The sequence below is a fragment of the Erinaceus europaeus genome, chromosome 18 (genome assembly GCF_950295315.1).
Source record: "Erinaceus europaeus chromosome 18, mEriEur2.1, whole genome shotgun sequence".
NCBI lineage: Eukaryota > Metazoa > Chordata > Mammalia > Eulipotyphla > Erinaceidae > Erinaceus > Erinaceus europaeus.
Genome location: NC_080179.1, coordinates 12,950,287 through 12,975,485, shown reverse-complemented (window position 1 = coordinate 12,975,485; position 25,199 = coordinate 12,950,287). Strand labels below are relative to the sequence as shown.

Sequence of the window (25,199 nt, the reverse complement as noted above, 5' to 3'; positions counted from 1 at the left end):
GAATCACAACAACAAAACCCTAGCAGTTTCATGTTTCTAAGAAACTCACCTTCCACAATGACATTTGCTTTTGTCGTGTCTGTACCACAGTCACACACATATTCGCCTTTATCTGCAAGTTCTGCCTTTTTGATTTTTAAGATGCGGCGCAAACCGTCTGTCTTGATTGAGTGTTTGGGTGAAGGTACAATCTCTTCACCATCTTTGAACCATTTCACTGGCACATCTTTGCTCACTTCGCATTTCATAATAATCTCATTCTTCTCAACTCCAGTTTTGTCATGTAATTTCACAGTGAAGTAAGGTTCAGCCTCTGGAAAAGGCATTTGGTAGGTTATCAGAAAAATGTGGAAATTCAAGTTTATTGGAGAGTAAGTGACTGAGCTACTGTCCTCTCCCACCAACTAATCATTGCCTTTTTTTTTTTTTTTTTTATAGTTGGTCACATTTACCTAAGACCTTTAGGTTTGCTGTGGAACTCAGGTCCTTCACTTGAGCTTTTATCTGGGATATATCATCCAGTGTCACCTCTTTTATTTGCAATTTGTGAGTCTTGCCCTCAGATGAGAAGAGCACAGTCCTGCTTGTGTGGAGTTTGACATCGTTTTTGAACCAGACTACATGCATTTTTTCATGAGAGAGTTCACAAACAAAAGTTGCTGTTTCTCCTTCTTTCACTGTTTGGTCTTCAAGTGGTGATATGAATTTTAATCTAATACCTGTAATGAAAGCATAGATAATGTGTTCAAAAACACAGTTACCTTCTAAAACTTCTAATCTGATCTGGGCAACAATGATTCATTTCCATGGCACTTATTTATTCCTGGTTTTCAAATGGAGCTATCTTCAGTTTAAGAGAGTTATTTTGGCGGTAATGTGACAATAAAACAAAGGAGCTGATTGTCACTGGTGGCCACAATAAACTGATTTTCTGTCTTTAAAGTCATACCTAGATACTGGATATTATAGTCAAATCTTATCAGTTCTTACCTGTAACAAATAATTGTGCAGACGTCTTCTTGTCCTCCACTTGAGCAGTGTAGACTCCTTCATCATCAAAATGAGAATGATTGATAACGAGAATATGTTTCTTTCCATCAGCAATGATATCAAATTTGTCAGATGCCTTGATTATATCAGGACCTTTGGACCATATAACATTTGCTTCTCGTGTGAGGACACATTCAAATCTAGCCTGTCTCCTTTCTGGAACGGTGACATCTTTCAATGGCACAGCAAAGTCAAGTTCAATTTCTGAAAAACCAAACATTAAGAGTGAGGTTTTTTTTCCAGAATGTACCAAGGTGTTAAATGAAGTTGAGGCTACTCTATGAGTTCTAAAATCTCATACCTTTTACAGTCAGAATGGCGGTTGTGATTGCATTACATGCCTGGTAAAGGACCTCACCAGCTTGATCCAGTTTGACTTTGTGCAAAGTTAAGAAGCGTTTTCCACCTTCAGCTTTGATTTCACAAGTCTGAAAAAATAGTTTTAGTTAGCATTTGGATAAGATAAATTCCCTAGAGTGTCGGGGTGCCCCACGTTGGGCGACAGATGTTGGGATTTGTTGGGGGAGGACAAGGCAGGAATGAGTTCACTAAAAGGGGTCTTCTAGTGTGTTGTGGCAGCAGACGATACACAAACCTCTTTTAGGGCACTGTTGCGGGGAACAAAACATCTTTATTGATGTAGTTACAATATTATAAAGGGGTAGCTGTGCAGGGGATGTAGCCAGCTGGCCAATGAGGTCAATATCTCCTTATAAGGGAAAAGAGAGCAAAGCAATGAGAGGGTATGGATGGTGATGCAGCAATAGGGAAATAGAAATATAAGGAAGGCAAAGCCCACCAGAAGGGGGGAGGGGTGGCCAATGTGGCAAGACTGATAGGAAGGTTGGAATTCCCCCCATACTCTTAACACATTTCACTCGACCGCAAAGCTGGCATGCCAAGGGGAGACTGACAGATGAACTTCCAGGGGGGTCAGCCATCCATGCTCAAGCACACATTACACCCACACTAGAGGAGAAAAGTTTCAAACACAGATTTCTATGAAGTTTTAATTATTATGCTACTAATGATAGGTTAGAATGTCTGGTCATAATGTAAGTATGTATGTGTATATATATGTGTGTGTATAAATATATGTATATATACTCATACACCTATATATTTTTATTAATGAGAAAGAGAAAGGGCAAGAGAGAAAGAAATGGGGAGAAAAAAAAGAGAGAGTCACAACAGAGCACTGTTCAGCTCTGGTTTATGGTGGTGCCAAGGATTGATAGTGGGACCTATAGGGTTTCATGTCAGTTTTAACTCCTTGACCTTGGGCATAAATTTAACAAATTTGTTCAAGCTGTCCATAAACAGTGCATCAAGTCTCTTGCTATCTCTGAGATTTTAGAAGTCCCAAGGAATGCCATGATTATTACTGGATAAACCTTAAGGTCAAACCTGAATATACAAAGTAGTTATTTTAGGATTAACAATTTAAAATGAGAAACCACTCACAGGTGAGGGTCTTAAGAGTTCTCCCTTCAGTTTCCATTGTCCAGGAATGTCTTCCTCAGAGATTTCTGCATCAAAACTTGCACTTTCTTTCTCATAAATGGTAACATCCTCGATTGGTTTCAGCAATTCAACATCACGATCTGTAGTGGCCAGGAATGGAGGACCATAATGTTTTAAACAATCTCATGATACCTTGCTTTCATGGAGCGCGCACGTGTGTGTGTGTGTGTGTGTGTGTGTGTGTGTGTGTGTGTGTGAATTTGCCATCTACATACACAAAACTTATCTTTTAGAGTGAAAGGTAACATTTTTATACCTCCAAGTGTCAGGTTTGCAGTATATCTTTTCCCTTCAATTTCCACTGCATATTCATCTATATCTTCTGGCGTAGCATTTTTAATTTTCAGGTATAGATGATTTCCATCTTTCAGTATCTCAGTCTTATCATTTGGTTCCAATGGGATCTCATCATATGCTTTAAACCACTTAATATTTGGTGTATCCTTTGCGATATCACAGGTGAAAATAGCTGTCCCCTTGGGCTTCACATGCTGATCCCGGAGGGGTTTCACCAACCATTCTCTAATGATTTCTGTGTAAGAGTGAGGTCAGAAAAGTAATTATAATTTGATCAAGTAATATAAATAAATAAATTCCTCAGTACATTCCCAAAACAGAAGAAACTAAAACTGGAGATAATTGACCTAATATATATCACATATGATTACATACAATAATGAAATGTGCCCCTCTCTTACTAAAATATAAGACTATTGTCTGATACAGGGGAATAGAATTCTCTCTTCCATTTTATCAATATTATAATAAGGAGACCAAAATTTCCCAGCATAGTACTCACCTACTACTTTTACGCAGGATGAGCATTCTAGGTTGTTGGCATTTTCCACAGTGACTGTGTATGTTCCAGCATCAAAGTCATCTGTGTCATTGATGGTTAGGACTCTCAGCAAGCCAATGACACTAGGCACAATTTTTCCAGGCTTCTCCACCACAATCTTCCCATCCTTTCTCCAGACCACATCACGCTCTTTGTTTAATTCACAGCTCAAGTACAGTGGTTGTCCTTTGACCACTGTTTCTTCTTCTTCAAGTGTTTTTACAAAGCGCACGGGAAGTTCTGTGGAGAATTTCAGTGTTAAAAATCTAACAAGTCTTTTTAATACTCACATATTCTCAGTGAAGTAAAACTTGGAGATGAGAAGCTTTTTCTAAAATTACAATGAAAGGTGTTATTGAGATTTATTGTCTTAAAGTTTAATACAGATCATATTCAGAAGACTGGAAATTACCTTCTACAATAAGCTTAGCAGTGGAGGTCTTTTCTTTATTTCCCAAACGTAAAACACAGGTATATTCGCCAGCATCAGAAAGCTGAACATCAATGATATGTAGCTTTCTGTCTTTACCATCTGCAATGAATCTGTGCTTTGGGCTTTCACGGATATTGCTGCCATCTTTCATCCAGCTCGTCACTGCAGTGGATGGGGAAACTAAACATTCAAAGATTGCAGAAGAACCAATGGACTCTGCTTCTGTTAACACAATGTCTTTGATCTCTTTCACAAACTTCAGTGGTACAGCCTTTAGCTGGTAGGTGAATGGAGCTTCGTCAGGCGGCTTCTCCCCACCACTACCTGGTCTTAACTTTTTCCTTTCAGCTTCTATTGGTGATGGAGTCTTTTTTACTACCCCTAATTAGAAAGGAAAAATAAAAATTTGATTTGCCATTTTCATAAGGGTCAGAAAATGCATACTTGACTGTCTGCAGGTAAACCCATTATGCAAGCGACTAGAAGACAAGAATATAAAATTAGAGACTAGGCAATTGAAAGTCAGTTGAAATTCTACTGTCAGATAGGAAATTCTAAGTCAGATAGGAAAATGAGATGGAATGAGAAATCCATGAATAGTAACTGTTTTTCATTTTCCCAAGTTTTAAATTCAAGTATAAACTGTCCACAATAATGTTTAAATATCTTATCTAGCATATGTATAAATATGTATACAATATATATAAGAATGAGGCTCAAAACTTACATAATTCGCTATGTAAATTATATTTTATAGTATATTATTAATAATTTTTTTTTTTACCAGAACACTGCTCAGTTCTGGCTTATGGTGGTGTGGAGGATTGAACCTGGGACTTTGGAGCCTCAGGCATGAAAGTCTCTTTGCATAACCATTATGCTGTCTACCCCTATCCAATTAATTTATGCTTATAGTACCCATTTGAATAATATTAGAGATGTATCACTTGAGATAACAGAAGACATACTCGTTTTAGTAGAATCAGGAATAATAAAGATTACTATATATATATGATTTTTTTTCTTCTCTGTCGAATGTTATTTCTTTTGACTGTGAGGTTTCCCAGATTAAAAGTTCACAAGAAGGGGTACAGGAGAAATATAGTACCTTTGATAGGCCCTTTAGGTTTGGCAGCTTCTTCTTTAGATGCTTTCGCTTCTAAAATAAGAAAAAGCACTCAGCATTTAAAAAATTCTCAGACTTCTTTCATATTCAGTAAGCCTTACAAGGAGAGAGAGAAATAGATCTACAGAATAAATACCTGCTTTCTTTCCAACAACAGGCACTGTCACTGGAGCAGCAATAGGAGTGGGGGCAGGCTCCAAGGGAGGTGGTTTGATTGTTTTCACTTCTGTATGGGAAGATGTTCATTACATTAACATAGCTGAACTAGTGTATTCTGAAATTAGGAGTTCATTGCTTCCTCAATGGGTGTCCTACTGCCCTATTTGTGCAACTGTAACCTCTTCAAATGGCTTTTAGACACTATATCCTCACTACAATATAAAATAATCTATATGTAACAACGTAGTCTTACGTTTAACATATCGTTTAAAATATACTATGTTCTGATAGTGTATTAAGACATTAATGTTCTTTCCTGGATATTCACTTTCACTTACTTTTTTTTTTTTTTTTTTGCCTCCAGGGTTAGTGCTGGGGCTATGTGCTGGCACTAAGAATCCAGCATTCTGGGTGCCTCTTTTCTTTTCTTTTCTTTTCTTTTCTTTTCTTTTCTTTTCTTTTCTTTTCTTTCCTATTTATTCAATAGGACAGAGAGAAACTGAGAGGGGGAGGAGAGAGAGAGAGAGAGAAAGAGAGAGAGAGAAAGATAGATACCTGCAGACTTGTTTGGCCATTCATGAAGTATTCCTGCTGCAGGCAGGGAGCAGAAGCTGAAACCCAGGTCCTTGAGCAGGTCCTTAGGCATGAACTATGGGCACCCAACCAGGTGTACCACAGCCTGGCCCCACATTTACTTTTTATTATACATTATTTGTGTGAAGCATGAAGGAAAGTACTACTGACATTGAATATAAACTTATTTACCTGGTTCAGGCTTTGGTTTTGGTTCAGGTGCAGGGAGAGGTATTGGTGGCTTAATTTCAGGTACTAAAATAATTCACAGTAAAAGCAGGTTATTAAAGCACTTGTGTGTGTATGTTTCTACAAAGTCAAACCAAAATTGAACTGAAGTGACTTAATACATCTTAGAAAAGGAAAATTTGGGAGTCAGGCGGTAGCACAGTGGGTTAATCGCATGTGGCACAAAGCACAAGGACCGGTGTAAGGAACCTGGTTCTAGCCCCGGGCTCCCCACCTGCAGGAGGGTCGCTTCACAGGCGGTGAAGCAGGTCTGCAGGTGTCTATCTTTCTGTCTCCCTGTCTTTCCCTCCTCTCTCCACTTCTCTCTGTCCTATCCAACAATGACAACATCAATAACAACAACAATAAGACAACAAGGGTAACAAAAGGGAATAAATAAATAAATACTAATGAAAAAGAAAATTAAGGCCAGGTGGTGGTGCACCTGATTAAGCGCACATACTACAGTGTGTAAGGACCCAGGTTCAAGCCCTTGGTCCCCACCTGCAGGGGGGAAGCTTCACAAGTGGTGAAGCAGGGATGCAGGTGTCTCTCTGTCTCCTTCTCTCTCTGTCTCCCCCTTCCTCTAAATATCTCAGTCTCTAGCCAGTAATAAATAAATAAATAAAATTAAAAAAATTTAATGAGATCTTCCCTTCTATTAACAAAAAAGAAAAAAGAAAAGAAAAAGAAAATTTTACACACATAGAGTCACCAGTCAAATCAAATATCTTGAGTTTATTTTGCGTTTTGGACAGAATATTTAGAAAACATAGTGAAGTCGTTTGTTGGTTCTAATGCTGTTAGCCATTTCATTGTCCAAATTCTCTTTCTTTTTTCCCTCTTTTTTCTTTTTGGTATTGGAGCTTAACACCTAAGTGATTTGGGTCTCTCTCTCTCTCTCTCTCTCTCTCTCTCTCTCCTCTTTTCCATTTCAAAGGATAGAGGTAGAGACAGAAAGGCAGAGAAGGAGGTAAAGAGGAAAAAGGAAAAGGAAGGAAGGAAAGGGGAACACTAGAGATGTGTTTCACCACTCATGAAGCTGCCAGGCATGGCGCTTCTATGCAGTTCCAGTGGCTTGAACCCAGGCCCTCAGGCACGTGAAGTGGTGAAGTATGCACTCTGTTGAGTGACTGATCTCCCAGTTCAAAACATGGTAAGGGAGGGAAAAGGAGGAAAGAGGCAAAATGCTCTAGATTAGAGAGGGAAACTGCAGTAGAAAGTGAGGTGTCCTAATGCGTATTTTGGGGAGAGGTGAAATTGTACCCCGGAGATAGCTCAATGCTTTATTTATTTGTTTATTTATTTATAGTCTCCAGGGTTATCGCTTGGGCTTGGTGCCTGCACTACGAATCCACTGCTCTTGTGGCCATTTTTGTTTGTTTGCTTGTTTAGGACAGAGAGAAATTGAGAGGGGAGAGAAGAGATCTGCTTCACCAGCAGGTGGGGCACCAGGGGCTGGAACCAGGATTCTTGCGTGGATCCTTACTCTTAGTACTGTGTGCGCTTAACCCAGTGGGTGCCACCACCTGCCCCCCCCCCCAATAGCTCAACACTTTAATAGAGCATGTCTTCAATATAAAACTACCTAGGCCCTTCTAAAACTTTAATAATTTGTTTTAATATTTATTTATTTTCCTTTTTGTTGCCCTTGTTGTTTTTATTGTTGTTGTAGTTATCATTGTTATTGATGTCATTGTTGTTGGATAGGGTAGAGAGAAATAGAGAGAGGAGGGGAAGACAGAGAGGAGGAGAGAAAGACAGACACCTGCAGACCTGCTTCACCGCCTGTGAAGCGACTCCCCTGCAGGTGGGGAGCCTGGGCTCCAACCGGGATCCTCACACCGGTCCTTGTGCTTTGCGCCACGTGCACTTAACCTGCTGTGCTACCGCCTGACTCCCAGCTTTAATAATTTTATAACTGGATGATCGTTAGCTAACTGTAATGAGTGAAATGGTAAAAGAAAACAAGTCACTAGTGATCAGATTAAGATCATAGATTCAAATCTTAAGGACAATGTGCATTTAAATAGTGCATATCTTTCAAATTAAAATGTTGCTAAGAAAGTGCTAGTAAACTTTGTACCTTTAGTTCGTTCAGGAACTTTTCTTTCCACTTTTGTAACAGCTGGAGGTGCTTCAACCTCGTCGACAGCTTTGGGAGGTGGTTCTGGTAGTTTAAGATAAGATTTTTTTTAGTGTTATTTTAATATTTGAATAATTAGAAAGCACCTGGTCTCATATAAGTAAATCAAACTATTTTTTTGAAAGTACAATAGGTAGCTTACATTCTATCAATTAGTTTCTATTTTCTTGTATCGACTCTGCTTCAATGTCTTTTTCTTTCCTTTATTTCTTCCACACCTCCCCTCAACCCCTTCAATTCTGTTTCTACTTCCCCTCCATAATTATTGCTAATAAATATGTCTTTGAAAATAGGTTAGTGATAAAAATCAATCCACTTAATAGATTCCAAATTTTTCATGATCTTTACTGACACCCTACTATGACGTTATTCTGCAATCACTTCTACTGTTTCAGAATCACTTTGACAGGAAGAACTTAAGTGTAGAAGTACTAACATTAACAAGGAGCAGAGGACTTTTATACAGATAGCAGACAATGGAAAGCACAGATTATATCACAGATGAGATGTGAAGCCATGTGTTTTAGTTAACTCCATTTATGTTTACAAGATAAACCTTTTGTTAAACGTCCATTTTGTTAGAAGATAATTATACACATTTGTTGCTGAGATTCCTACCTGAAGGTTTTTTAATTTTTTCTACTTTTTTAGGTTCTACTTTAGGTTCTTCTTCTTCTGGCTTCCTTCTTAGAACTTAAAAGACAAAAAGGTCTACTTGTAAACCATGAAAATTCAATGACCACATTGAGTAAGTTTGACAAATGAATATGTACACACAATGAAAATGAAAAGCATGCAACCCTGTGAACTGGGAGGTGAGCATTTACACTAAAAGTTCTTTAGAAAATGTAAGATTGTTATGTTAGTTCCAATAGATCAGAGTCATTTACCTTTATGCCAATAGTCTATTCAGAGATAAATTTGTGACAGAAATCATATCAAAATGAATAATTTATTTAGCAACAAATTCTCCTTTAGTTTAGTGAGGAATATATAAATGCATGCTTGCGTAATGGGAACATCTAAAGAATGTAGTCTCCAGATTAGTAAATCTAAGCAAATACATGTTAAGACTCTGATCTTATGAGACTGTCTTATTTATAATTCTTTAATGTTGTAGCAAGAAGATTTGTTCAGTTTTTTAAAATGTTATTTATTAGTTCTGATGATGCTATGTTGTACTTTTAAAGTGAATCTAAGTTTAAGTTGTTTTGGTTAGAGTATTTAATAACTTTAGTATTTTAACACCTAATTTGATTATAAAATGACAGCTTTGGTCATTGTTATTAGGTTAGAACATTATCAGTTTTGTTATGCTTCCTCGTATTATGTTTGAAAACACTTTGAATGCTCACAATTTTTCTGTTTTCCTTTGCATATGATAGCCTTGTTGATTTTCTTAAAGTGTCGTTATAAATGAACTGATACACAGTGGATTTAATTTAAAGGAAACAAACAAACAAAAAAAAAAAAAACCAGAAGTGCTTTGTGAGCTTTCAGTGTTTTTTGTCTCCTTAAGACTGGCATAACGGCTGAAAATACTATACCGCTTTTGAGAATCACTTCCTCCTTTGGTTGAGGTTTCGGTTCAGGAAGTAATTTTCGAACCTTCTTTTCAACTCCAAGCACTTTGAAAAGAATATGGTTTCAAATTTTAATTGAGTTTACACATACATTAAGTCTCAGCAAGAAACATCACTTTCCAAGCTAGTTATTAACAGTGCAACAAACCATTTTTGTTGCTTCTATGTGTCACAGAATTTGAAAGCAAGTGAAAATAGGTGGTTATTCTCTATTGACACACATAAATAACCTTGTGTTGGAATTAAGTCAAATGAACTGCATACAAATATAATCACTTTTTTGCATGCAAAAGATACAGCTCTCCTCTGACTTAGTGAATCTTTTGTCAAATACAAGATTTTTGACAGTCCTTTGATCCATTTCTGCCTTAGTATCTCCCAGAGTGTTAGTTACATACAAATGGTATTAGCAGTTGTTTGTGTCAATATTTCATTTTCTCTACTAACAAGAGAAGGGAATTAAGAGAACGAGTTTTATAGTCTTGATTTTTTGAGAAAAGTCCATGTCTCATTTTCTGAACATAAAAGGGTTTCCTGTCTTAATGTCACTCTTTTGAGATAATACTAATATAAAATAATAGAACTACCAAATTTCAAAATTGGTGTTAGGGTTTACTTTAAATGGATAAAAAATTTTTTCTTGTTTTTATAATTTAGATGAGAAAGGAACCCAAGGAATTCTGTATTAATTTTTTCTTGAATCTGCCTTGACTATTGGGACTGATGATATTATTTGAATAAAAGAGAAATGTTTGGTGATTACTGAGTCATTGACTTAATTACAATATAGTTTTTAGGTATTTTGTGGTTTTTTTTTTTTGCCTCCAGGTTTACTGCTGGGGTGCGGTGCTTGCACTATGAACCCACTGCTCCTGGAGGCCATTTTTTCCCCCCATTTTTGTTTCCCTTGTTGCTCTTGTTGCTGTTATTGTTGTCATTGCTATTGTTGTTGGATAGGACAGAGAAATTGAGAGAGGAGGGGAAGACAGAGAGGGGGAGAGAAAGACAGACACCTGCAGATCTGCCTTACTGCTTGTGAAGCAACCCCGATGTAGGTAGGAAGCCGGGGGCTCAAACTGGGTTCCTTACACCAGTCCTTGCGCTTCACACCATATGCGCTTAACGTGCTGTGCTACCACTGGGCCTCTTTAATAGTTTTTTTTTAAGTTGATCTTGGCTTATAAACTTCTGATTTAGAAGTCCAATTCCTAATCTTCTCAAAACACATTACACCTCATCAACCTCAAACCAATATTCCTCCACAAAATCTATTTAAAACAGGTTTTCCTTGGATCACATAATTTTTATATGTGTTCCTTTACTGAAATATGAATTTATTAGATACTTCTATAAAAGTAGACAGTTGGTGAAACATGACATTTCTAATCTATTGTCTAACTTTTCAAAAATGTAAGCATACTAGAGACAAATGTACAAAGGTTTCATGTTAAATAATGACTTGTTCACTAGTAAAATCTCACTGGTGAACATTAAATTATTCAGAGTGGTATTCTTGAGGTGGGTAAAGTACACTAACACTTATTTTGGTAGAAGTGTGAAATTGTACTTCTGAGACAACAACAATCTTATGAAATAACATTTATTCAAATAAGAGTTATTAAAGACTAAAAATGTTAGTATTCAGTGTTATTTTACCAATATTTTTAATGGATAACTATTTTCATTGATTGAACTTGTCTAGAGAGATGACATTGATCTAATCAATATTAATTAGTATAACATTACTTATATAACAATTTTGATGAAAATATATCTGTTCATTTATTTTCCCATACTATTATTTTACTTTTAAGATTAAATTGATATTCGAGACTCAAATGCAAAACCTACCACTTTGATCTTTATCAGTGGCTTTGTAATGATCCTTTATTAGTATTCATAGTAGCATTATTTTATAAATCAGGGAATGCATATTCAAATTGATACTTTCCCCCAAAATTCAAGAATAAAGAACAGATTTAATTTCCAGATATAGAATAATTATTACTTAACCAGAACATAATTACTCCCTATATTTACTAGAAAAATTAAGAATTTCAATTTTTAAAGCTTTATTTACTAACCAGAGAGAGAAGAAGAGCCAGAGGATCACTCTGGCATGAGTTAGACTGGGGACTGAAATCACATCTCAGGTTTTTTGGTTTTATGCTCTAGTCACTGGGCTACCTCCTGGGCCACAAGAATTTCATTTTTAATTGATGTTTTATGGGCTTTTAAGATCCATTCATTTTTATAGTGTCTAAGTTTAGATATGGGAAATATCATCTTAAAAGAAATAAATTTTGAAAAGTGAACTGCAGTGATAATGAAATTTCCTTAAAAGAGATAGTTACACCAGAAAGAATGTCTTAGAGTCAGTGAGAAGAGAAATTCACAGGAACATCATGAGAAAATCCCTGTGAGTCACTTTGATGCTATGGAAAGACATGATTTACTTCTAGTGCTTGCAACACTAAGTAGAACACAGTGATTCATGTAACATTGGTATTACAAAGATGTGTCCTGACAGTCATTTCAGCTAACCAGTAAAGTCTGGCATTAAAATCAGGAAAATGCAAGAAGAAATGCAGATGAGGCAAAAATAAGCAATGGTTATTCATGTGATACATGGCATGGATGGAAGACAAAAAGCAACACTCATGTACTAAGACCGAAAAGAAAAAAACACAACAAAACCAACACTATAAAAGTACAATGATCTTCTGATGATTAAAAAGAAAAATAAAAAGAATATTCTAGAAAGTAGAAAGAACAAGGAGTCAAATGAAAGAATACCACATATAAATGTGCTTTCCTGATTGAGATACCTTTAGGTGGTGTAAGCTCCACTTTTTCTGGAACCACAGGTTTTTCTGGAACTTTCTTCTTTGGAACAGCTTTAAAGAATACAATTTTAGTTTCATTATTTGTATATTAAGACTAATTTGAAATAAATTACTGGGTACAAGAATGAAATCCAAGCTTTACTTATAATCCAACGCATTAGTAACAGCCAACAGCTACCAACTAGCACAGAGAAAGCATTAAAACCATGACAACATTTCAGTTTCACTATGATACTGAATAATAAATTAAGGTATGGTCAAGAAGGAAGATAGTTTTTATTTTTTGTAGGAAGAAAGGAAGAGCAAATTTTCCTCTGAATATAAATTTTATACTATGGGACATTATATTTACATCTGTGTCTTCATTGATTACCCAAGCAATGGGTAATTTTTTAAAGAAGTGCCTACTTTTCTATGTCTAACTTAAAATATGGAAGTCCCATCTGTCTAGTAGAGAAGTCTTATATTGGAGCAAGAATCACTAGAAGTAAAGTATTACTCTAGAAGATTCTGTTTTTGTGCATGTTTAGGTGAGTTTTGGGAAAATGTTCATATAAGATTATATCTAGATTATTTTAAATTGGTGAAGATTGTAACATTACAAAGAAGACAATTTTATTTAAAAATATTTTTCCAACCTTTTAAAAAAAGATTTAAAATTAAAATAAATTATATGGTACCAATACAAAGAAAAATGTAAACATACAAAAACAATGAAGTGAAGAGATTCTGAATATTAAATTGTATTTATAACCACTCTTTCTCACCATTTTAAGTATTGCCATAGAACACAGCTGGAGCTTTTATTATGTTACAAGAAAAAACTGAACATGTATTTTCCTTTTTATGATATATAAGCCCTATCAGCTATTAGATGCCATAAGTAAACTACTTATCATTTATTTAAAAGCACATGGAACTCTTTAAGAACAAAATTTTGACATTTGCTATAAACTTGTTCCTGCAATATTAACAACATCTTGTGAAGACATCTTACATATTCCTCATGCATAAGATCCTAGAAATATGCACAAGAATCATGATTTGAAGCATAGAATTCTCACTATAAGAAAATTAGTTGGACAGCCTTTGCATTCAGAAGCCCAGCATGATACTGAAAATGTACTTTCTGACATTGGGGTAGAAAGTACATGGTCTGTCAAGGCACCCCAAGACTGTAGCAGCCCATGGCTCTATGCAAAATCACTTCCCCAAGTATACACATCTCTTTTAAGCACCACTTCAGGTTGATTGGATAAAAGTTTTTTTTTTTTTAAATTTTTTTTGTTATCTTTATTGGATAGATACAGTCAGAAATGGAGAGGGAAGGAGGAGATAGGGAGAGAGACAGAGACACCTGCAGCCCTGCTTCACCACTGGCAACGCTTTCCCCCTGCATGTGGGGACCAGGGATTCGAACCCGGATTCTTGAGCACTGTAACATGTGCTCTCAACCAGGTGAACCACCACCCAGCCCCTGGATAGAAGTTTTAAAGCAGGTTAGTAAAATGTTGAAAGTGGCAATTTGTACCTTTAAGCTGAAACATTTTCTCCTTCACATCTTCTTTGGGTGGAGCAGGAGGAGGAGCTGGGGGCCTTGGTTTGAGTTTTGGTTTGTCAATGACCTTCTTTTCAGGTTCAGGTTCATGTTCTTAAAAGAGTATTTCAGGAGTATTAGTGTTTCTATATGTTAACCATCACGTGGCTAGATAGCATATTTAGTAATTTAATTCTACATAGACCTAAAGAGTTTGCTTTTGTAAACATTATTGCTCAACATAAAACACAGAACAGTATCCAACATGAAACATGAAAGAAAAAAAACAGATGATGAAAAACAGATGATGAAAAACAGAACAAAGACACTCATGAAAATTACCATGGAAGCATGCATAGAAGCCACATAGACATGAGACAAACACTGCACACACAAGAAGGAGATAACATTTAAAACACAGACTATCTGACATACAGATGCAGAGAGATGTATTACACACATAGAACAACATCAATGACATAGAGTTCAAGATGAAAAATATGATGATGAAGAAGACGTAAGTTCATTTAAGTGAATACCTTGTACAGGTATTTCTTCTGGCTGGGGTTCAGGTTCAGGCTCCTCAGGCTCAATATAATTTTCAATTTCTTTAAAGAATGTTAACAAAGGACATGAGATTGTACTGTAAAGTTCTTCACAAAGATTCATACCAATTCCTCACCAATGCAAAAACTATGGTCACAAAGACTCAAATATAGAATTCATACAGATTCACTTATATAGAAAAAGAGGTTAAGATTTCTGTAAATCTCTTCTGCATCCCCTCAAGAATTTTGGTCCATACTCTCAGAGGGATAAAGAACAGGGAAACTTCCAATGGTGGGGATGGGACATAGGACTCTGGTGGTGGGAATGTATGGAACTGTTCCCCTGTTATCTTGTTAGTCATTATTAAATCACTAATAAAAATGAGCTCTGTAAATCATAGATCTCTTCTAATTTATAATTCTCATAGAGAATAATCAAAGGGCGGGCTGATAGCCCTGTGAGAATAATCAAACTAAATTTTTTGCTTCAAACAAAAGTGCAATTATTTAAAAAGTAAAGCAATCATGCTTTGGAAAGATGCTTCCAGACATAATTTTACAAGAGATTATCATCCTATAAGTATTTCTAAGAGGAGTTTTCAAGAAATTAAAAACCATATTTATACACACAAATACCTTCAACTAGGGAAGTCACTGTTCTATCAATGGTTATGGAGGATTTTTCTTCATATATTACTTCTTCAGAAGATTCTTCCACTTAAAAGACACACACACAATATTTTATTTTAGACTGTACTTGGAACACTGAAACTGCTAAACTGCAACAGCAACCTAGCTGGATCTATAACACATGCTCCAGGTGATTACCCCAGATACCAATAACTATACTACATAAAACAGACAACAGGTGATGCATAAGACACATCTACAACCAAAGAAAGATGATGAAGACTACTGTCATCTTTCCAAGAATGCAGAGAGCAGCTGAATACCTTGGACAGGGGGAGCTACTGGCTCCTCAGGAGTAGGTGTAGATACTTTCCTTTCTGGGATGATTTCCTTGGGCACTTCAGGCACTTAAAGATATTAATTTCATTAAGAAATTAATATCAAAAGTGCAATTATTTAAAAATTAATCAAACAAAAGTGCAATTATTTAAAAAGTAAAGCAATCATGCTTTGGAAAGATGCTTCCAGACATAGTTTTACAAGAGATTATCATCCTATAAGTATTTCTAAGAGGAGTTTTCAAGAAATTAAAAATCATATTTATACACACATATACCTTCAGCTAGGGAAGTCACTGTTCTACCAATGGTTATGGAGGATTTTTCTTCATATATTACTTCTTCAGAAGATTCTTCCACTTAAAAGACACACACACAGTATTTTATTTTAGACTGTACTTGGAACACTGAAACTGCTAAACTGCAACAGCAACCTAGCTGGATCTATAACACATGCTCCAGGTGATTACCCCAGATACCAATAACTATACTACATAAAACAGACAACAGGTGATGCATAAGACACATCTACAACCAAAGAAAGATGATGAAGACTACTGTCATCTTTCCAAAGGCAGAGAGTAGCTGAATACCTTGGACAGGGGGAGCTACTGGCTCCTCAGGAGTAGGTGTAGATACTTTCTTTTCTGGGATGATTTCCTTGGGCACTTCAGGCACTTAAAGATATTAATTTCATTAAGAATTAAGAAGTTAGAAGATATGCAAGTTTCTGAAAAGAGCAGGCAAAGACTACAGAGCAAAGAGCTTAATTTCACAAGATATTTAAGGAAAATGGATTATGGTCACTTCAGCCTTTTGGACATCCTACTTTTATGAATGAATCTTCTCAACCATCTTCATTTGCATCTCTTCCTCTGTGTTTATATTCAAAGGAGTTGTTCATCCTTGATCTAACCTTGCTGTTTTGATATATTTTTTTCCTCTAGATTCTTCAGCAATAATTCTCTATCCAATATTCTTGTTTCCATGTGGGTCATTTCCAATCCCTTTCCTACAGTCTAGATTCACATTCCTAACTTACATACTTGACAAGTGAAAAATGAACTCACTATTGTTTATGTTTCTGGGACCCAGTGAACCATTTTCCTGACTGTATATCTTCAACCCACATAACCATCTTGAAGTCCTAATGACTTTGATGTCAAATGATAATTGGGTTTCCATCTTTTTCAGATCTAATATTCTTTTCCATTTCTACCTCCTCCATTGTTGCCCAGCTCTTAATTCCCTTAAATAACTGAAATGACTCTACAACTATCATTGTTTTTTAATAGGCGCTGCTAGTTATCTTTCTCATGTCAAACTCTTATGTGCCTGTATTTGTACAACCTAAGAAGCTTCCTACTGCCCACAAATAGAGTACATCTCTTATACAGGGATCCAAATACTCCAAAGTATAACCCTCATCTTTACATCCAGCTATATATCAAGATATTTCATAACTAGTCTAGATTCAAATTATAAAAGCTTGATTATCCTTGAAGTTCCTAGACTCTCCATCTTTGTGCTGTTTGATTTTTTTCTCTTTGCCTGTGCTGCCTGTGATGCTATTTCCTCAATTGCTAACATAAAAATCCATGAAAACTGAAATATCCGCCTCTTCCAGTTTTCACTGATGGCTCTGTCTGAAATTCATCTTTTCTTGTTTTGGATGTCTATAGTCATTTCTATTCTCTTTGCAGATATAATCACTACCAGTCTGCATTAGAATCATACTATATTTTTTCTACATTTATTCACACAGATTTACATTGCTTGAAGACAGGGTTAGATCTTTTATTTCAACACAATGTCGTTTTACTGATAAATATGTACTAGACATCCCCAAACGACCTGTTCTACACATTGAGTGAAAGCAAGTCTCTTTTATATCACATGTGATCATGTCATAACACAACTGAACCTCATTCATTTTTCCCCTCTGACTTGTCTCTCTCATTTCCTCTCTTTTCCATCATTATCTCTCTCCTCCTTTTCTGTAAAATGTGATTTTATATCAACTTTGGACTCAGGACTCTAAGAACTGTAAGGACTATTACTGAAATGTTAGAATAGCATTCAGAGGAATTGTAGGTACCTTTTGTGGGCAGGACTTCTCGCTTTTTGGCAACAGGCACAGGCTCTTTCTTTACTGGAACAAGTTTCTTGGGCACCTCAGGAACTTTGAAGATATTAGTTTTATTTTAAAAAGAGTATTTATGACATTGCAAATGTCAAGAATAAATAATCATGGAGGAGCATTCAAAATAATGGAGAAAAAGTAGGTACACCCCTGGAGGTGATACCAATAAGGACAGCTTATTGGATTAGACTTCAAGACATCAGGATCCTTAAAAATCTTACTCTATCAATGATGACTCAAACTCTTTTACCTGCTGGTGTTTCTGGCTTCTTAACAGGTGGGACTTTCTTCGGTGGGACAACTTTCTTTGGCATCTCCAGTACTTTAAAGATATTAGTAGTATTTAGTAATATAAAGTTGAAAGATATGCATGTTAATTTGACAAATGTATTCACACTATAACATATAAATGACAATTAAACAATAATACAGCATAATACATCATAAGACCAATGTAAAATTTTGGACAACACACAAAATTGAAGTAAACATTTTGTTTCATTGTCAGTACCTTTAGGGGGTGGAGCTTCTGGTTTTTTGATGATAGGAACCTTTTTCTCTGGAACAGTTTTCTTGGGCTCTTCAGGCACTTGAAAGACAGGAATGTCTTTTAGAGTCAGATAATTTAATAAAAAGTGTAAAGCAAATAAAGTCCTGTAGTACCAAAGATTTTTGCACACACATTAATTTTGTTCAAGTAAGGAGATAGAAGACTGAAATTTTACCTTAAAGAAAATATAAAATAGACACAAAAATCAAGCTACTTTAAATTGTGGATTCCACTTGGTACCTGCTGGTGGTGGGGTAACTGGTTCCTCTTCTACAACAGGAACTGGCTCTTCTTCCTCAGGAGCAATTTCCTCAGGTTCAATTTCCTCAGGTTCTTCATATACTTTAAAGATATAATTAGTTTTATTTATGTGTGAGACAATATATTTAAAAAATATTTATTTATTTATTCCCTTTTGTTGCCCTTGTTTTTTATTGTTGTAGTTATTATTATTGTTATTGTTCGATAGGACAGAGAAATAGAGAGAGGAGGGAAGACAGAGAGGAGAGAAAGACAGACATCTGCAGACTGCCTGTGAAGCAACACCCCTGCAGGTGGGGAGCCAGGGGCTTGAACAGAAATCTTTCCACTGGTCCTTGTACTTTGTGCCACCTGCACTTAACCCACTGCGCTACTGCCTAGCTCCCAAAGTTAGACACCTGCAGACCTGCTTCACCTCCTGTGAGGGGAACCCCATGCAGGTGGGGAGCCGGAGGCTCCAACCGGGATCCTTACGCCGGTCCTTGAGCTTTGTGCCACGTGCACTTAACCCACTGCACTACCGCCCAATTCAATATATATATATTTAAAGCCTAAAACATCAGACATAGTAAATAACAGTCTTGGATTATTTCCTTGCTTCAATAATATCTTCTCTTATGGTTAATGATGAACACTTTTATCTGTACTGACTTCTCTTGATTTGAATATTTGGAAAACATTTTGGGCATTTAATGTCATTTATAGTCATTAGTTCTTCTGTACTATTTTCTGTTTGAAGAAACTTTGTTTAGTATAGTTTAAGATATCCTAGTATAATTGTTGCTTGATAATAACAAATAATAATAAATAATTGATTTCTGAGTTAATTATGAAGACACATAATTGAGTGATAGAATATCATCAAGAGATTGGAATAGTCAAGGACTCTGAAGGGGAGAGGCAAGAGGGGCTTGAGATGACAGTGAGGTTCCTGCACACAACAGAGGAGAAAGACTTCAAGTGATGCGAGAGTGGTAGGAAGACAGGGAGCTAGCAAATACTGTTCATGTGACAACTGTCTTGTAGATCATTATTTCCCCAATAGAGGGGGAAAATGACAAGCTGATACTGGACTAGGAAAGATGAAAACCAGTGTTTCAATTTGTGTTAGTGGCAAATGGCAAGATTATGAATGCTCTTATATGTACCTTCTGGAGGAGGGGACTCCATTTTCTTGGGCACAGGAACCACTGGTTTCTCTTCTAAGATGGGTTTCTTTGGCACTTCTGGTACTTTAAAGACATTAGTTAGTTTTACTTCTGGGTAGCTGAGAAGTTTATGAAATTTAAACAACTAGCCTATTAGCCCAGGGACAGACACAAGAACAGAATTCACAATAAGGGCAATGATCCGTCCTTGGATACACAGAAATGAGAAGGCAATATGGCCTTTAAGAACATAGAAACCATATGAGCAAATTCATTTGATGCTTATAGTAACTGCACCAGTACTTCAAGAATTATGTTATTTAAGAGCTTTACATCCTAAGTATTCAGAATAGTGGGTTTGTGGTGGTGAACTCACAAACGTAAGAGTTTCCTAAGTTAAGTGACTTTTGACATCAAGATTAAGTATGCTTCTGTAGGGTCTCGTTAATGACATGTACCTTTAGCTGGTGGGACTTCCGGTGTTTTGGGGACTGCTACTTTCTTTTCTGGAACAACTTCTTTTGGGGCTTCAGGCACTTTAAAGATATTAGTATTTTTTTTTTTTAACATTATGAAGAAGGGCTAGCAAACATCACATTCACACAGAATGAAAATTCTTTGAAGAGTTGGAAGACTAATCAACTTCCATCAAAAGGTGGACATGTACCTTTGGGAGGTGGCACTTCAGGTTTTTTGGGAACCACTGAAGACACTTTCTTTTCAGGAACAACCTTCTTGGGCACTTCGGGCACTTTTAAAAGATATTAGTGGGGTTTAGGTTATAGTTTCAATAATGTACAGGACAGCATTAAGAAGGCCAGGCCATTTTATAAGACAGAACTTTTTAAGACAGGAAGTTAGTGGTTATGAGAAATACCTTTCGCTGGGGGTGGTTCAGGTTTTTTGGCAACAGCAGCAGGAGCTTTCTTTTCTGGAGCAGGTTTTTCAGGTGGCACAACCACTAAAGATATTAGAATTTATTTTTAGAATCACTGAAATCAATTGAGAAACAAGAATAAAGTTCCTAATGCCCAGAATTGACAGGTGAAGCAGGGTGAAAGGCTGGCTAAGGCATCCTCTCTTTCTACCTTTTGGAGGAGGTGTGGGCTCTGCTTCTTCTGGTTCTTCTATGACTTCTGCCAGGTCTTCTGGAGCCATTTCCTCAGGTTCTTCAGACACTTTAAAGACACAAGCTCATTTTAACATTAAGGTTGATGAACGACTATGAAATTACTTTGCAAATAATATTTTGAACAAATATGAAATTACTTTGCAAATAATATTTCTTAAGCACCAAGATGAAAGCTTTTCTTAAACATAGTGTGCAGAGTTTCATCATTACCTTCCGGGGGAGGACTTTCTGGTTTTGGGGGACGGACTTCTGGTACTTTCTTTTCTGGGACAGCTGCCTTTGGCACTTCAGGTACTTTAAAGATATTAGTATTTCGTGATTAGACAGAGTATGAAAAAAATAGACAAGAGTCAAACATAATAACATGAAGGTGACTACCTTTGGCTGGTGGGACTTCAGGCTTTTTAGGAGGTGTCACTGGTACTTTCTTTTCAGGGACCACTTCTTTGGGGGCTTCTGGCACTTAAAGGATATTAGTAACATTACATTGGGGGGAGTGATGAAAACTGCTGACACAAACACTTTTTCAGGGCAGAAAATCTGCAACATGGGTGGAGGGCAGATAGCATAATGGTTATGCAAACAGATTCTCATGCCTGAGGTTCCAAAGTCTCACCAGGTTCAACACCCACACTACCATAAGCCAGAGCTTAGAGTGTTCTGTTAAAAAAAAAAAAAGACCTGCAACTTTCTTTTTTGCCTCCAGAGTTATTACTGGGGTTCGGTGCCTGCACTATGAATCCACTACTCCTGGAGGCCATTTTCCTCATTTTGTTGCCTTTGATGTTATTGTTTTTGTTGTAGTTGGATAGGACAAAGAGAAGTGGAGAGAGGAGAGGAAGACAGAGAAGGGGAGAGAAAGACAGACACCTGCAGACCTGCTTCACCACTTGCAAAGAAACCCCTCCCAGCAGGTGGGAAGCCAGGGCCTAGAACACAGATCTTTGCACAGGTCCTTCTGCGCCATGTGCGCTTAACCCATTGCACTACTGTCCTGCCCCAGATCTGCAACTTTTAAAGTGTAAGGTTAGAGACAAACCTTTAGCAGGTGGGACTTCAGGCACTTTAGGAGGTGTCACTGGTTCTTTCTTTTCAGGGACCACTTCTTTGGGAGCTTCTGGCACTTAAAAGATATTAGTAAAGTTACATTCAGAAAGGATGAAGACCACTGACACAAACACTTTCTCACAGCATAGGAGCCATGACGTCAAGTCTCAGGTGAGAGACGAACCTTTAGCAGGTGGGACTTCAGGCTTTTTAGGAGGGGTCACTGGTTCTTTCTTTTCAGGGACCACTTCTTTGGGAGTCTCTGGCACTTAAAAGATATTAGTAAAGTTACATTCAGGAGGGATGAGGACCGCTGACACAAACACTTCCTCAGAGCATAAGGTGTGTGACTCTCAAAATCTCAGGTGAGAGACGAACCTTTAGCAAGTGGGACTTCAGGCTTTTTAGGAGGTGTCACTGGTTCTTTCTTTTTAGGGACCACTTCTTTGGGAGTCTCTGGCACTTAAAAGATATTAGTAAAGTTACATTCAGAAGGGACAAATGCTGCTGACATAAAAAAATCTTTTTCAGTGCAGAAGACTAATTCCTTTTATGTACTAAAGTTTCTTTCTTTCTATTTTTTCTTTTTTATTGGATGGGACAGAGGGAAAATGAGAGGGAAGGGATAGAAAGAGAGGGGGGCACAGGACCTTGACCTCAACTTGGATCAACAATGCTAGAGAATTTTCCATCCTCTGAAGGCAGGATGGACAACATACTCTATGTTACACCTGAGGAAGATAGGTTGACACTGGGGCAGCATGCAATGTTCCTACTCATGACCACAGAATGTGAGCTCAGATCTACAGGGATGCAGAGGTCACAAAGGCTGCTAAGCTAATTATGGGCCCCAGATCACATCAAATCAATGGGGTTTACAGTCAACAATATTTATACCCCTTTCCCATGTTAGGGAGCTACTCTCTTCCCTGACCCAGCTTTGTGGTCCTTTTCCGAGCCATGACATCATCTCCCCAGACAATTAACTTGGATCCACCTGCATATCAGATTTCAGGCTCAGTAAAAAAAAAAAGAAAAAAAAGAAAAGAAAACCCCCAAAATAAAAACAAACAAACAAAAAAACTCACTAGTCTAGCTATAGGCCCTTTGAAATACAAAGAAATATGCCTACTAGCTATCTACAAAATAGAGGACACCCCCCCCCCCCGCCCAACACTTCCCCTGCACTATTCCAACATTAGATCCATGATAGGTAAACAATTTGTTTGGCTTTGTATGTTAACTCTCTTTTCAGCCACCAGGTTCTAGATGCTAGCAGGATGCGACCAGACTTCCCTGGACTGACAACCCCACCAATGTGCCTTGGAGCTCTGCTTCCCCAGAGCCCTTCCCCACTAGGGAAACAGCAAGACAGGCTGGGAGTATGCATCGACCTGTCAATGATCATATTCAGCGGGGAAGCAATTAGAGAAGCCAGACTTTCAACCTTTTGCGTCCCACAGGACCTTGGGTCCATGCTCTCAGAAAGTTAAAGAATAGGAAAGCTATCAGGGGAGGAGATGCGATACAGAGGTCTGGTGGTGGGAACTGCGTGAGGATATACCCCTCTTATCCTATGGTTATATCAATGTTTCCTTTTTATAAATGAAAAATTTTAAAAAAAAAAGGAAAGAGGGGGAGAGATAGACCCCTGCAGGCCAGCTACAGCACTTGTGAAGAGGCCCCCTCCTGCAAGTGGGGGGCCTGGTGGAACTGGGATCCTTGCAATTCACACCATATGTGCTTGACCTGCTGCATTACCACCTGGCCCACAGACTAGTGACTTTTAAAGTCCAAGGTCAGAGACAAACCTTTAGCAGGTGGTACTTCAGGCTTTTTAGGAAGTGTCACTGTTACTTTCTTTTCAGGGACCACTTCTTTGGGAGCTTCTGGCACTTAAAAGATATTAGTAAAGTTACATTCAGAAAGGATGAAGACCACTGACACAAACACTTTCTCACAGCATAAGAGCCATGACTTCAAGTCTCAGGTGAGAGACGAACCTTTAGCAGGTGGGACCTCAGGCTTTTTAGGAGGGGTCACTGGTTCTTTCTTTTCAGGGACCACTTCTTTAGGAGTCTCTGGCACTTAAAAGATATTAGTAAAAGTTACATTCAGAAAATATGAAGACTGCTGACACAAACACTTTCTCAGACCATAAGAGTCATGATGTCAAGTCTCATGTTAGAGACAAACCTTTAGCAGGTGGTACTTCAGGCTTTTTAGGAGGGGTCACTGGTACTTTCTTTTCAGGGACCACTTCTTTGCGAGCTTCTGGCACTTAAAAGATATTAGTAAAGTCACATTCAGAAAGGATGAAGACCACTGACACAAACACTTTCTCACAGCATAAGAGCCATGACATCAAGTCTCAGGTGAGAGACGAACCTTTAGCAGGTGGGACTTCAGGCTTTTTAGGAGGGGTCACTGGTTCTTTCTTTTCAGGGACCACTTCTTTGGGAGTCTCTGGCACTTAAAATATAAAAGAAAAGTAAAGTTACATTAAGGAGGGACGAAGGCTGTTGACATAAAAATTTTCATGCAAAGACTAGTTCCTTTTATGTACTAAAGTTTATTTCTCTCCATTTTTTTCTTTTTTATTGGAAAGGACAGAGAGAAAATGAGAGGGGAGTGGAAGAAAAAGAGGGGGACATAGGACCTTGCCTTCAACTTGGATCAACAATGCTAGAGAATGTTCCATCCTCTGAAGGGAGCATGGACAACATACTCTATGCTACACGTGAGGAAGATGGGTCGACACCGGGGCAGCATGGAATGTTCCTACTCATGACCACAGAATGCAAGCTCAGATCTACAGGGATGCAGAGGTCACACAGGCTCCAAAGCTAATTATGGGCCCCAGATTACATCAAATCAATGGGGTTTATAGTCAACAATATTTATACTCCTTTCCCAGATTAGGGAGCTACTCTCTTCCCTGATCCAGGTTTGTGATACTTTTCTGAGCCATGGTATCATCTCCCCAGACAATAGCTTGGATCCACCTGCATATCAGATTTCAGGCTCAGGCAAAAAATAAACAAACAAACTAAAAAAACAACAAAGAAACAGACAAAATCACTAGTATAGCTCTAGGCCCTTTGAAATATAACTAAAATATGCCTACTAGCTATCTATAAAATGGAGTATCCCCCAACACTTCATCTGCACTATTCCAGCCTTTAGGACCATGATTGGTCATCAGTTTGTTTGGCTTTGTATGTTAACTCTCTTTTCAGCCACCAGGTTCCAGATGCTAGCAGGATGCGACCAGACTTCCCTGGACAGACAACCCCACCAATATGCCTTGGAGCTCCGCTTCCCTAGAGCCCTTCCCACTAGGGAAAGAAAGAGACAGG

The 25,199-nt window shown here is 37.5% G+C and overlaps 1 protein-coding gene across 1 annotated transcript in view; it reads right to left on the bottom strand.

Annotated features, from left to right (window-relative positions):
* TTN (titin) overlaps nucleotides 1-25,199 on the bottom strand; it is a 332,848-nt gene that overhangs the window by 124,906 nt on the left and 182,743 nt on the right. Inside the window, exons 160-184 of the mRNA XM_060177642.1 lie at nucleotides 21,172-21,255; nucleotides 21,004-21,087; nucleotides 20,750-20,839; nucleotides 20,539-20,622; nucleotides 20,329-20,412; nucleotides 20,120-20,197; nucleotides 19,662-19,745; nucleotides 18,493-18,594; nucleotides 18,214-18,291; nucleotides 14,038-14,157; nucleotides 12,489-12,557; nucleotides 9,625-9,705; nucleotides 8,696-8,770; nucleotides 8,018-8,101; nucleotides 5,896-5,958; nucleotides 5,108-5,197; nucleotides 4,954-5,004; nucleotides 3,825-4,226; nucleotides 3,374-3,652; nucleotides 2,831-3,106; nucleotides 2,515-2,654; nucleotides 1,352-1,478; nucleotides 991-1,254; nucleotides 453-719; nucleotides 50-313 (exon numbers count right to left, since the gene is read on the bottom strand). Of these exons, the coding sequence (XP_060033625.1) occupies nucleotides 50-313; nucleotides 453-719; nucleotides 991-1,254; nucleotides 1,352-1,478; nucleotides 2,515-2,654; nucleotides 2,831-3,106; nucleotides 3,374-3,652; nucleotides 3,825-4,226; nucleotides 4,954-5,004; nucleotides 5,108-5,197; nucleotides 5,896-5,958; nucleotides 8,018-8,101; nucleotides 8,696-8,770; nucleotides 9,625-9,705; nucleotides 12,489-12,557; nucleotides 14,038-14,157; nucleotides 18,214-18,291; nucleotides 18,493-18,594; nucleotides 19,662-19,745; nucleotides 20,120-20,197; nucleotides 20,329-20,412; nucleotides 20,539-20,622; nucleotides 20,750-20,839; nucleotides 21,004-21,087; nucleotides 21,172-21,255 (3,420 nt within the window). The remainder of the gene's footprint in view (nucleotides 1-49; nucleotides 314-452; nucleotides 720-990; nucleotides 1,255-1,351; nucleotides 1,479-2,514; nucleotides 2,655-2,830; nucleotides 3,107-3,373; nucleotides 3,653-3,824; nucleotides 4,227-4,953; nucleotides 5,005-5,107; nucleotides 5,198-5,895; nucleotides 5,959-8,017; nucleotides 8,102-8,695; nucleotides 8,771-9,624; nucleotides 9,706-12,488; nucleotides 12,558-14,037; nucleotides 14,158-18,213; nucleotides 18,292-18,492; nucleotides 18,595-19,661; nucleotides 19,746-20,119; nucleotides 20,198-20,328; nucleotides 20,413-20,538; nucleotides 20,623-20,749; nucleotides 20,840-21,003; nucleotides 21,088-21,171; nucleotides 21,256-25,199) is intronic.